Here is a 13,610-nt window from a genome sequence, read left to right as displayed (position 1 = left end):
TATATGGAGTCTGCATGTCCTCCCCACAGTCGAGTGTCATTCGAAAGAGATGCGTGAATGGCCGTGCCTTCGTTGAAGGTTGGGCGTCGGGCTGGCAACTTGGCACCATAAAAAAAAAATCTACTGCCAATCACTAGCGGACCGGAGTTCCGTTGTGGTAACCCCTAACCGGGAAAAGCCACAAAGACAAACAACAGCCAGTGGTGAGTTTAATTTTTACAGAGACAGATACAGTGCTTCTCCTTGGACTCAGGAGTTTCTCAGCCTATTCGACTCATTCCTACATATCTGGTTTGTTAACTGAGAAGAATACTGCATATGCTTTCTTGTTTTCCTTTATTTTATCCTCTTTGACAAACTCTTAACAACACAAATAAGATTTCTTTTGCCTCCAGCAGCTGCAGTAGGGTCGATCCCTCCTGTGGGTTGACCCATAAACCCAAGATTTTATAGCAGCTGACCTGTGAACATGTGAGTCCCTAGAATGAGCTGAAATCTGTGACTGGGAAATGGAATTTTTGTCTGCTTCTTTATCTACTGTTGCCACAGTGCTTAGCAGAAGAACTTGAAATGAAGTGGGATATGATTACCTATTTGAATGTCCTTTTTATAATTTTATAGGGGATTCAGTGAAGAACAGCCAAAAAAAAGATAAGGGATTTGGGGAATGCATCATATGGGAGAATATTAATAAAGCAAAATCTATTATTTGCACAGTTTGGAAGAATACAGTGCACATCAATGACATGAGCAAAACTTTAAATGGCAAATATTTAAGAAAAAAGTAGGTTTGGTGTTTGAAGAAGATGAAACAGCTGTGAAGAAATAAAATATTAAGAGGTGAAAGGAGAGATGAAAAAATGTAGCTTTTGCTAAAGGTAGAGAGGAAAAATATGCTACCAGAAGAGTTAACGTGATTCAAAAACTTGAAAAACATTTAAACCAATGAAAAAATGCAATAGTTAAAAAGGACCTAATATCAAGGACCTTTCTTAGCAGATCCCATGTTGGATTTATCCACTCCACTAATCAGTGTTCTACATTGTTGATGCTATTCCATAATAATTCATGTTCATGATTTCACATATCAACTACACTTGTACATCCACCTCCCACAGCTTCCATTTCTTTATTGTCACTCTCCCAGTTCAAGACTAATACCTTGCTATTACAAATAAAATATTCCTGCAATTGCACTGCTTATTGTTTTTTTCCTTTGGTTAATATGGTAAATTCAAAAAGAATGAGAGAAGAAGAAGACTCGTTGTGGGAATGATGGCAGGATTACTGCCAGTGCTTATTGAATTTTGCACATGACTCTGCAGGAAGGATTGCTGATAGCTTTTACTTCTCAGTGATGGTCTGCAGCTTCATTTAGTAGAGCTTGATGTCACTCCATTCCTCCATTTCTTCGATGGATCTGACGCTTGCTTTTGAGAAGCATATTCTCCAACCCAGGGAAATGCATCCCAATGTGTTCTTATATCATTCCCCCTGTGTAATTGGCTTATGTTTTTTGTCTGCCATTCTGATTGATGAGAGTGGCTTTCTTTTTGAGACATTATTTTGTAAATCAAGAAAAATCTGACAAGATATTTTTCACCTAGAACTTATTCCTTATCCCATCTGGACCCAAAGTCTGTGTCAAAAAGCCAAATGGTGAATTTGATACAGGTCCCATGTCCAAGCCACGAGAAAGTGGGCATTCTTCATCTCTTGATGGGACCTGGAGTAGTAGACTCAAGTCATCAGCTATAATCATTATAGTTTGATGCCATATAATTAGAGCAGACTCTGGGGTTGGCTCATAGTTCACCCTCAGACCATGGTGGAGATAGGGGCATCATTCCCCTTAGTATTGGGGGTGGTAAATCCCTTGGTCCCACTGAAGCAGGCTGCAGTCTTGTCAATTTCTGTATCAGTAACTAACTCTGCTGTATACTTCATCTGCCCCTAAAAAGTTTGGTTACTTTGGTATGGGGGGGGGGGGTGCAATGCGTTCTTGTCAGGCAATCTTTGCTGTGGCTTTGGGACTGGGCCTTTTGGTGCTTGGGGTTTTTCAGTGCCCTGCTTTCTTGATGGTTTTGGTGCAGCTGTCTGGCTCCTTCTGTCCAAGTAATGTAACTGCTTAGCATTCAACCCAGTCATAAGACCATCAACAGGGATTCCTCAGTGTTAGAAAGAACAGAAACATTATTGCCACACTGGTTTAACTACAAAGGGCCTTCCTTGGTAAATGACGAAATCTCTGTTAAGACTAACAAGTATTAGTTGTGAGTTCCCTGTATAATATCAAGTGTCTGTTTGGTTGACAATTTTTAGTCAACCTCATATGATCGATTAAGCAGCTGGTTGACAATGGGGAATATGCCCTTACATAATTAGTAGGGGTCCTGGGGGTGCAGTGGGTCTTGCCCTCCTGCAAAAAAAAAAAAAAAAAAGTTTTTGTTTTCAGTTTAAAATTTTGCATGTGTCAACATTTTGCCAGTTGATGTTAGGTGTTTGCAGTCTTTCCTACTACTTCCATACTTGCATATCTGCTAGCAGTGAGGGTCCCAAGGAAATTCTTGATTTACTGGTGGGTGTTTAGTAAGAGCAAAGAGGAAAACTGTTGGGTGCAGGAGATGAATATACCTATTGTACCTGATATTTGATGTCATGAATGTGCATTATCATAAGTACGTGTCTTTCCAAGGGAAGAATGTTCTGGAAAAAATGGTAAATACTAAGTGGTAAAGAGTACAAATCCAGTGGTGGGAATTATCAAGCAAGGCCATGTTCATAGAGCAACTGATATGGCAAGAAATACTTGCTATGTCTGATTTGTTAGACTGGTTTGAAAATACTTAAAGCAAAGAATTATCTTTTTGTCAGTAGACAGACATGTTCATAGGTTCATAGGTTCGTACTAGGCTATCTGCCCTAGGGCATTTATAAGCCTAGCCAGAGTGTGTGTGGCTTTCGCCACCCCTTGGGATGAGAATACTATGCCCATTTTGGGTTTAGTTTACTGTGCCTCTGTCTAGTAGTGACACAGAGATGACCCCCGGGGTAAACCTACAATCTCCCATCCACTCATCAAGATTTCTCTTGAAGAGAGTTAGTGAGGGGCTCTGCCTAACATGGACTGGGATTCTGTTCCAGAGTGTAGGGAGCCTCTGGGTTATGAATCTGTCCCTCCAGCACGTCCTATTCATTTCTGTGTTGAGGTTCAAATCTCTTGCTCTCATGGCTCTGATGGATTCGGATTTTCTGAGGTGGAGCATGTCCATTAATTCCGGATTGGACATGGCCTTGTATATCAGGCATAGATTACCTCTGAGTAGGTGGTATGCAACTGAATAGAGCTGGAGTTTCTTCAGCCGGGCAGCATATGACATGTTTGAGACCCTTTATCCTCTTGGTGAGGAACTTTTGGGGTCTTTCCAACTGCTGCAGGTGTCGGGTAAGATACATCCCAAATGGGGCATTATACTCAATCATGGGCCTGATAAGAGAAGAGTATAGGGGCACAATGACCTCTCTTGATCTAGATGTGAATCCCTTCATGATAAGGTGGGCAATATAGAAGGTCTTCCTAACCACCTTGGCAATGTGAGTGTCAAATGAGAGGTTACTGTCAACTTGGGTCCCTAGGTCCCTGATTACCTCTTCCGTACTTAATGGATTACCACCTATGTGGCAATTTGTGGGTACCTTGTTTTTCCCAAAGGGTATGACTATACATTTTTTGGCATTCAGTTTAAGGCCATGGCTCTGGCACCAATTATCCATTTCTATGAGGCCTCTCTGAAGGATGCTTGTGTCCGCTGGAGTATCAATTATAACGCCCAGTTTGCAGTCATCTGCGAACTTTGTCAGCCACAATCCTCCTATGTTTGCTTGCACCTCAGAAAAATAAATGCCGAACAAGAGGGGTCCCAGGACTGAGCCCTGTGGGACACCGCTTGTGACTGGCTTAGAGTCTGACATGGCTCCAGCAATTCTGACCTTGTGGGTTCTGTCCTTGAGCCAGTTTGCAACCCATCTTGTGACATATGGATTTACATTTAAGCTGGTGAGTTTGTCTATGATGCCCGAGTGGGGTATTTTGTCGAAGGCTTTTGCAAGGTCACCCTCATCAATGGCCTTAGTGACTGTTTCAAAAAAGTCGACCAAGTTCAAAAGGCAGGATCTGCCCTTGACAAAGCCAAATTGGGTAGGATCCAATGTCTGTAGGTCCCCAGTGTCTTTGTTTATGAGTTCCATAATGATCCTTTCCATAGCTTTGCAGGCCAGGCTCGTCAAGCTTATGGGGCGGTAATTTCCAGGGTCCATAGAAGCACCACCTTTGTGGAGTGGGACCACTGTTGCTGTACACCACTCTTTGGGTACGTATCCTGTAGTAAGGCTAAGATTAAACAGCAGCCTTATGTTCGGGTTTAGTTCCTCTTGGAGTTCATGTAGCACACAGCCCAGGACACAATTTGTTTCTTGGTGAAAGCTGGCTGTGACATGGGTACCATTCATGTCTCGTGAGCAGTTTATGGTTACACCCACATGGAAACACCAGTTGTGTTTGTCTTTTTAGCTTTTCCCGGATAGGGCTGCCACAACAGAACTCCAGTCCGCTAATGATTGGCAGTAGATTTTTATGCTGCCAAGTTGCCAGCCCGACACTCAACCTTCAGCGAAGGCACACCCATTCACACATGTCTTTCGGAGGCCACTTGACCATGGGGAGGACATGCAGACTCCACACAGAAGCCACTCCAGCTGAGAATTGAACAGGAGAACCTCTTGCTGTGAGGCAACAATGTTACTGCTGTACCACCGCAGAAACACCAGTAATACAGACTTTAAAACCTGTATAACTCATTCAAAAGACCAATAATACAAATGCAGTCTATCCAAGTCATTAAAAAAATAGCTAATCTTTAAAACAGCTGCCTTTTTAGGATTCCTTGTTAATCTAAACAATATTAATTAAAAAAAAATCTTAAAACTGTGGCCCTCCGCCCTAAATAGGAAAACTCTATGGATTGCCTTTCCTTTCCACAAGAAATGTGATATGAATCTACCTGCTACAATCTGCTGTTCATGTTTGCTTCTTCCACCTCTGCATGTACTTGTGAATTTTAAACCATCTCTTTCTCTCATACTATGTAATAGGCCCATATTATATCCATTGTTCTCCTTCTTTATGTTAAGGTAAGGCTCTCTTGCTTGCCAAACCTTTTTCTTTAAGGTCATTCTTTAACACCTCTGACCATTGGCATTCTACATTATGCACTGTCCAGCATCTGAATTCCTCGTAGCCTGCATGGCCACCAGAATTATAATATACATGGTACTGACATCCTCCACCTGGACAAGATGTCTTATCCTTTGATTTTTTTTATTTTGGCTATAGAACTCATTCTATTAGCCTTTGCTACTGTCTTATAATCTGAAGTTGTTACCCTAATACACTGCATGTAAAGTGGATGCAGTTCAGAACTGGCAGGTCCAGCTGCCTGATGTTGAATTTCTCAGTCACTACTATCCATAGGAAATTGGTGGCAGTGCAGTATCTGTTTATCCAACAGAAATAGTTAGTTTTCTAGGTGATTTTCCTATTTTACATGGCTGTGTAACTGGGCTGTTAGTATGTAACCAAGGGAGGTGGGGGGGGGGGAATATCCCAAATGGGGGTGGAAGAGGACTTGCTCCTGCAAAAACTAACAGTTTGGGAGTTTCATGCATTTATTTACTTATTGCATTTGTTTACGAGGTAGACTGACTGGGTTGCCCATTTTCAACAGAGGCCTGGGGAGAAAAGCTCCAGATGAAACCTTTTAATACAGATAAACATAAGTACAAAGACTTAGAAATTATATATAGTGCAAGAAATGGCTAGCATCAATATGTGTAGACAATGGACAATAGATATTGATTATTCTATGTACAGAAATACAATATACCAGCGATTACAGGTAACAGGAGAGTTGGTACATCACTAATGAACATCAACAGAATTTGTATACAGCTAATAAGAGCAACAGGTCTACATGGGAGGAGAAAGCATCTAATGTTAGAGAGAGAAAGGAGAGGAATAAAAATATATATACGTTTGAAGAGAAATAAGGTGAGAGATCTGGGTTAGGGATGAATACGTGAAGTGAAGGAAAAGTAAGGAAAGCAGAAAGGATGGGTAGGAGAACTATGAATGAAGTAGTTGGAGAACTGGGAGAGACAGAGTGTGTAAGTGTAAATCAGAGAGCAAGACAGGGCCCTCATAGGTAGAAAGTGGAGGTAAAGTAAGTTGTGTAATAGTTGTGTGTGAAAAAGATTGAAAAAGCAGCAGTGTTCCAGCTGTGCTTGAGGAAGCAGAAGGAGGCATTTGTGTGAAGAAAGTTGTGTATTTAGATTACTAAATGTGAGAAATTCAAGGAGAACATGAAATAACATTAGAGACAAGCGTTCCTAGTTGCTGACCATCCTAGGATGTTACAATTCATTTGTAAGATTATGGTTTTGTAGTTAGGTAGGATAAAGAATCAGTTTGGAGAAGAGCAAGTACATAGCCATGTATTAGTGAGGTGTTGTTTTGGGGGGATTATACAGCATTTAGTGTCTTCTGTTTAACTAATAGATACTGGGGGTGGGGGGAGTAGAGTTCCAGAATTTTTAGAGGTAGGAGTATAGTATTTCTTCTGCAGAACTGTTTGACTTAGTTATTGCGGGCAGTCATGTGTCTACTGAGTGTAGTGCTCTACTGGGGAGATATATCTGGACTGTATTCCTTAGGCCAAGACATTTATCAGAGTGGTGCATGAGTTTGTGGGTGGTCAGCAACTGAGAATGTATTAGTGAGTGTCTGAGCTGTAACCATTGTAGTTGCTTGATGGGTATGTCCTAAATTTGTGATTAGTTGAAAACTTTGCTACTTTATTGTAGCATTATTTTGGTGAGGAAAGTAAGGGAGACTGGAGGTTAATGAGTATGGGGTCTGCATAGAAAAGAGTGGGGGATAGGAAGGTTGATGCCATGGTGGATCTAAACTTACCTGACAGGAATGATGCAACTCTATATGATGTTTGTAGTTTAAAGTGGGATTTCATTTTGGCCTGGTTTAAGTGGTGGTGAAATTTTAGTTGTTTATCATTGAGGACTCCTAAGAGTTTTGCATGGGTTAACAGTTTGATGTTAGTATTGTTAGATGTGGAGATGGAGAACTGATATTTTTTGGGTAGATACAGGTTTTGGGGTGAACAGAATCAGTTTTATTTTCTTTGGGTTCCACAGATGTTGAGAATCTGATAGCCATGCCTTGAAAGAAGAGAAAGATTCCTTGGTAGTTTATCCAGGCTTTGGCTGAGCAGATCAGGGCTGAATCATCTAAATACTGAATGACTGACACATGTTTGGTTGCAATGTGCAGATTGTTAGTGTAAACATTAAATAGCAGAGGGCCAAGAATTGACCCTTGTAGGACTTTCACTACTACTGAAAAAATGGGGTGATTTTGTTTGGCTATTTAACCACTTGTTCTCTTTTTGTAGGTACCTATTGACCCATGAGATTACTGATGGTGCTAGTCTTAGAGAAGATGGTTTATGCAGGAGTTTGGGATTACAGATGCTGTTGAATGCTTTTGACAGGTCAAGGAAATTGCTGCTACAGAGTTACGACAAGATCTATTTTAGTTGGCTGTTGTGATAAAGTCAATAAGAGAAGATGCAGTGCTGTAGTGAGGAAAGAAAGCATGCTGGATTGGTGAGAGTAACTTATTCTCAGAAATATAACCATGGACTTGTATTTCTATGCATTATTTAAGTACTTTGTATAGAGAAAAGATGGCAAAAAGTCTGTAATTGGAGCCCCCACCTTTATGCAAGGGTAAGATATATATATATATATATATTTTTTTCCAAATGATGAAGCCAAACATTCAATAAGTGGTTTATTAGTACTTGAAATAAACTAATACCTTAGCTCATAATTTCATATATTCTGCCAATAAACTGGGGCAAGTTTTGTAGGTTTTAATGCAAGGAGTAGCTTCTTTATGATGGATGTGCACACAGGTTGGAAGGAGGAGGATTTTTAATTATTTTTTAATTCTGATGTTTCTGCTTGTAGGTTAGTGGGAGTTATGTAGCTATTAAGTAAGCTGGCAGTTTCAATAAATTGGGAGTTGAATTGGATGTCAGTGCTAGTGTTTTGGTTATTTAGGCTTGACTTGGATAGGGTAGTCTGGCCAGGGTGTACTAAGGTTAATTGCTGACCAAAAGGCTTTTGGGTTCTGCTGGTTTTCATTCTGCAGTATTATATGAAATTTTCTTTTATCATATCTTATCTTGTGGTTAGTGATATTTCTAAGTTATCTATACTGTTGCCCGCACAGCTGTTTATTATAAGTTGTATAATTTTGTTTCCAAGTTTTTCATGTTCTGTTGCAGTTTTCTTTTAATTGTTTTGTTTCTTTTAATAGCAATGGTGCTGGGTTGCTTTTGATTCTTTTAACAAGAAATTTTAACATTTTTTCTCATCTGACTGAAGCTTTATGGACTTGACATTTGATGGAAATTAGTGAAATATGAACAGCATGAAAAAGCACTTACAAATAAATGAGTTTTAGAGTGGGCACACTGAGAGTCGATATAGACACAATTCCAATGAATTATGAAATGTACTAATTTGTCAGTGGTTTCCTGTGTGTAGCAGATATATCATGCCTTTTCCTTCAGTTTGGACCAACACCTGCAGTGAATATCTGTTGTGCTATGCCATACATCTCTAGTCATAGGTTAGTACTAGGCTAACTACCATTGTAAGCCTAGCCAATTATCCCTTGTGAGACTCAAACCCTGCACCTTGTGTTTGTAAGGCAAACACCTTAACCATTAGGCCACCCTCCAATCCTGGATAATGCATGATTCACATTGCAGGTGTTTTCAGAGCATCACTCAATGTATTTCTCTGTCATATTTGTGAGTGTCTCAGTCATCTTCTAAAGCCAATCCCATTTGTTGCTTGGTTTAGGTTCTATGCAAATGCCACCTTTAATTATAAAATGTGATAGAAATTATTGTATTATAGTGTTTGTTTTTGACCATTTTTTACCTTTAAAAACAGCATGCTAAATATAGAATGTTGTATTGTGTACTTTAGTGATCATTTCTTAACACTTGGTAAACTATCCATTCATGAACTTCATTGCCAGATAATTTTTTAACATGGATAATTACATCTAAAATAATCATTCACTGTATCTTTTCTGAGTAAATGTTCTTTCTGGCAGTATATTCTAAAAAGCAGCATATTAATGTAAAGCTGTTTTTCACTCTTTGCAGTTTATGGTTCATCAACTTCTCGAACATTGGGGTCACCATGGACTTCTGAAGCATACTGAATGGTATATGCAATATTTCCATTGTATAATGTTATGATATTGCAGAGTTTTGCTGGAATGGATTTTACACAAAGCACAAATAAATAGTCATAACATGCCGTACAGTGGTGATGACCATTCAGAAACAGTGTTCACTAAAGGTTCCATTAAACTGCAGTGGCCATGTAGATATTACAAAGACATGCTAATTCACTGGAGTTGTAAGGAAATCAGCCTCTCATGGTGTAATGCAATGCAGTGGTAGAAAAATGACTACATCCACTTTGTAATGTCTTTCTGGAGAAAATAATTTTAGAGGTTCATTAGCTTTCATGTGTCACTAGCAGGCTTTCACCAAAATGAACTGCAAAAACATGTTTGCTAACTTTTGTATTCCATTCTAACAAGCTATAAGCTAATCATATGTCTGTTTACACAATTTTGGAAGGTAATTCTTTCTTCCATCTGTATGCTGCTTTTATTTATACACAATTCAGGGGTGAGTAATTGATAACAGTTTTTTTTTTTTTTTTTGCCTGATATAATCTGAAAATTTCTAGATGTTCTGTACTACAGTTGACTGATTTACCTGTTGGACTGAGAGACAAAACCAGACCAATGTGGGCACCTCCATTATGCCCTAATTCGAGCAGTATGACAACATCTACTACTTCTGGTATTATGTCTCCACATGCTGAAAGCCATGCAGAACTCTGCAGAATATTCTGTCAGACCTTTACTCTGTTGCATGGGGCTTGTCCGTAGTCTCCATCAGGAGTCCCTCCTGTGGCAGTAACATGGCCCACCTCTCAGGGAAAGAAAGCTGACTTCCATTTCAATTAGTCCCTAAAACCTAAGCTTGTTGAGTGGTGCCCAGACTATTCATCATATGCTTGTCATCGGCACCACAGAAAGGAGCTTTCCATCTGTCTAACAGAGCTAGTGGCCAGGTGGCAAATAATGCAATTTACATATGAACATCTAGTTATGGTCAGCTTTTAGGATAGGCAAATTATGCAGTCACTTAAGGTATAATTTAATTTCAGGTGCATTTTTAAATCTTTTTTAGTACAAATTACAGCTATGAGTCACACTGCAGAAGTTAAGGGAGTATTCACGCCCCCCATCTTTCATAAGCAACCAAAGATTGTACCCTTTCCTGTCAAGTTCTCACTGAGATGTGCCCTGCACTACCCTCCCAACAATAGCAACACACAAAGCTACACCTGAAAGCTCTCTTAGTAACTGTGAGCAGGATTTAAGCTTAAAATGTCAGTAGAATAAAGTGTTGAAAGAAACATTATATTGCCACACTTTCAGTACTCTTTTTTTTTCAGTAAATGTATATCCAGTGCTTGTCTGGAGTAGCCCTGTGTTGGTTTGTGATTGTACAATTGCCTGGTAAGAGAACAGTTATTTTGATTTATGTTTTAGTTTTTATCTCAGTTTTTCAGCACCTGTTTTCCCTGTCCAACTGACTTTGTGGGAACATGGGTGAAATTCATGGCTAGGCTTATAAGGGCCTCTGGACCAATAGCCTAGTATCATTCTATGAACCTATGAACCTATGAACAAACAGTGAAAATTAGAGGTAAAACAACAATATATGCATCAAAGAAAATCTTCTGTGTACAAGTTATCCCTATCTTCTTACAGTGAAAAACTGACATAAAACTGAAACATAAATCAAAATAACTCTTCTCTTACCAGTCAATTGCACAATCACAAACCAACACATGATTACTCCAGATAAGCACTGAAAAAAAAGAATACTGAAAGTATGGCAATATAATGTTTGTTATTAGAAAGAGAGAGATTTTAGACAGAAAACTCTAGCTAACCCAAGGGGAATAGTCTGCTATAAATTTGCACAGACTGCAGAGAAGGCAATCCAGAACTTATGTGAGACAATCCTGTGTTAAGTTGTGATTAGTTAATTGTTACTATTATAATGATGTGCACCTGTGAGCAAAAATGAGAGGTAAAGGAAATCCAGCTTTTGTGAGATTGGCACAACTGGTGTGATAGGTCAGAGTGACAACTTTATTGTGGGTTCAGGCACCTAGGCAGTGAGACATTTCCTTGTGGTATGTTTGGTTGGGACACATGGCTGAAGTGACATTCAGCTGCAGAGAAATATGGCTATTGTAAATTCCTTGTGGGCAAAGAGAAGAATGTGGTGTCATGCCCACAACTTCAATCATAAAATGCACAGGGGGGAAAATAGTGTCCATGGTCCCCAAGGCACCACGAGACAGCAGGCAATATGGCAGGCATCAGCAGCAGGCTGGGCAATGGGCATGTCAGCAACAGTAAAAATGCTGTGCACAATGGACAGTGACTTTAAAACTGGTGTGTGTAGACCACAACCCCCTTCATAGTGTTTTGGGAACATTACCTAAAATGCACACTGTAACATAAATGTGACTGAAGTAGCATGTAGGATTTCATCCATACTGTATCACACTTCTATATGTTGTAGTTACATAAGCATGTACTCTGCACTGGGCACAACACCCTTTACTTCTTTTGCCATCATGCACTTGGTTATTAAAGGTGTGGGCAAGAAAGTATGTGCTTCTTTTTACTCAAAGGGAATCTGCAACAGCCATACTTCTTTGCTGTTGAATGTACCAAATGTGCCACAGGGAAATGTCTCACTGCCTAAGCACCTGAGCCCTTCACAGATACTAACAGTTGATGTGTCTCTGATGATTGTTAATGCTAGAAGCATTGATAACAATTTTTTTATTGTAAAATGTGCTACGTTCCCACAAGATTGATATTGTTGTTTGTGAAACATGGTGAAAGAACAATAAATAGAAACCAGTTCTGTGAGGGTATAAATGTTTTTACTGAAACAGACATTCAAACAAAAAGTAAGGTAGAGGTGTTATGATAGGGATTAAACATAGTTATGAGACCTGTGATTATTACATGTTTAATGATTACAGCAATACTGTAGACAATGTAACTGGGAAAATAAAGACAACCCTGGAACATATAACAATTGTTGGAGTGCATAGACCACCAAAGTCAAGTGCTGATGACCTAGAGGAATTCAAACATCTCTTGTGTGAAACACAGGAGGAAAGAATAATAGTGCCTGGGGACTTAACTATATTAGAAAGACACCAGAATAATATTGATTCAATAACATTAGTAAGCAATTGAATTGCAACATATATTCAGGAACAACAATTGCTTCAAATTGTAAAAACAAGCCTTCCAGAGAATGGTACATACTAGACATTCCTTGTGTTCCTAAAGAAATAATTATTAATTCATGTCAAGTTTTACCACAGTTGCATACCTCTCAACCTGGAAACATCAAAAATCTGGACAAAGGCCCTGAAAAATAGGTACAAATCTGTACGCTGATTAACATAAAATTTGCATACATAATTATGTAATCCCGCCCACTCCAATGGAATTGTGGGGTGCCAACTTTTAAACGCAAACTAAGAACAGACAAACAGAAAATGATGATAATGCACCAGTGCACTAGTCCAGCACAGACCAGTTAATTCATCTCTGTTGCTGTTAATCTTATCATATTAAGCCTAAAAAGGGCAGTTCAGTCTATCTCAGCAAAGCAAGTGGTACATCAGAGTGGAATGACAATGAACTCTGCCTTCTGTTTTGCACATGTTTTAAGCCTTTGACCCCTATTTATGTATCTGTGCCACACTGCTGATCTACAGCTTGTCATCAACTAACAGCCATGTACTTGCACTAAGGGATCGGGCACAATTCCAAGGGAGATACCTCAAGAAATCCAAACACAATGAGCTGTGCAGTACTGAAGAGAAAATAAAAAAGTGCCAATAGAAGCTGCTTTATACTGAAGTAAAACACTCTGGTGTGCTGTGTTTATTGAAAGAGATGGCTGAGTAATAGATTTTTACCTCGGCTGCCACTTCTCAAGAATTGTACACTACAGTGGTGTGTGCTTTAGATGAGTTACTGGAATAAGTGATATCATTGTGTATAATTAAGAATCTGGCACATGTTGTCTGCATGTAAAAGACAAGACTTAAACAACTCCCTCATGAGTTTGTATAGTCAGTGATGCATTCCCCTGTACTGAAGATTAACACCATATCACCATATTCCAAGCCTCACAGAGCCGCAGTGGTGCAGCGATAGCGTTGTCCCCTCACAGCAAGAAGCTCTCCTGTTCGATTATTGGCTGGAGCACCTTCTGTGTGGAATATGCATGTCCTCCCCATGGTCGAGTGGCATTCAAAAGACA

The 13,610-nt window shown here is 39.5% G+C and overlaps 1 protein-coding gene across 1 annotated transcript in view; it reads left to right on the top strand.

The window, feature by feature from the left end:
- Positions 1-13,610, top strand: part of LOC122792865 (kynurenine/alpha-aminoadipate aminotransferase, mitochondrial-like) — a 430,097-nt gene that overhangs the window by 258,573 nt on the left and 157,914 nt on the right. The window contains exon 9 of the mRNA XM_044060424.1: positions 9,318-9,379. Coding sequence (XP_043916359.1) covers positions 9,318-9,379 — 62 coding nt within the window. The remainder of the gene's footprint in view (positions 1-9,317; positions 9,380-13,610) is intronic.

This window comes from Protopterus annectens, chromosome 2.part0 (assembly GCF_019279795.1).
Source record: "Protopterus annectens isolate FY-2018-M chromosome 2.part0, PAN1.0, whole genome shotgun sequence".
Classification (NCBI taxonomy): Eukaryota; Metazoa; Chordata; order Ceratodontiformes; family Protopteridae; genus Protopterus; species Protopterus annectens.
The sequence above is the reverse complement of the archived record's forward strand: the minus strand, read 5'-3'. Positions and strand labels throughout refer to the sequence as shown.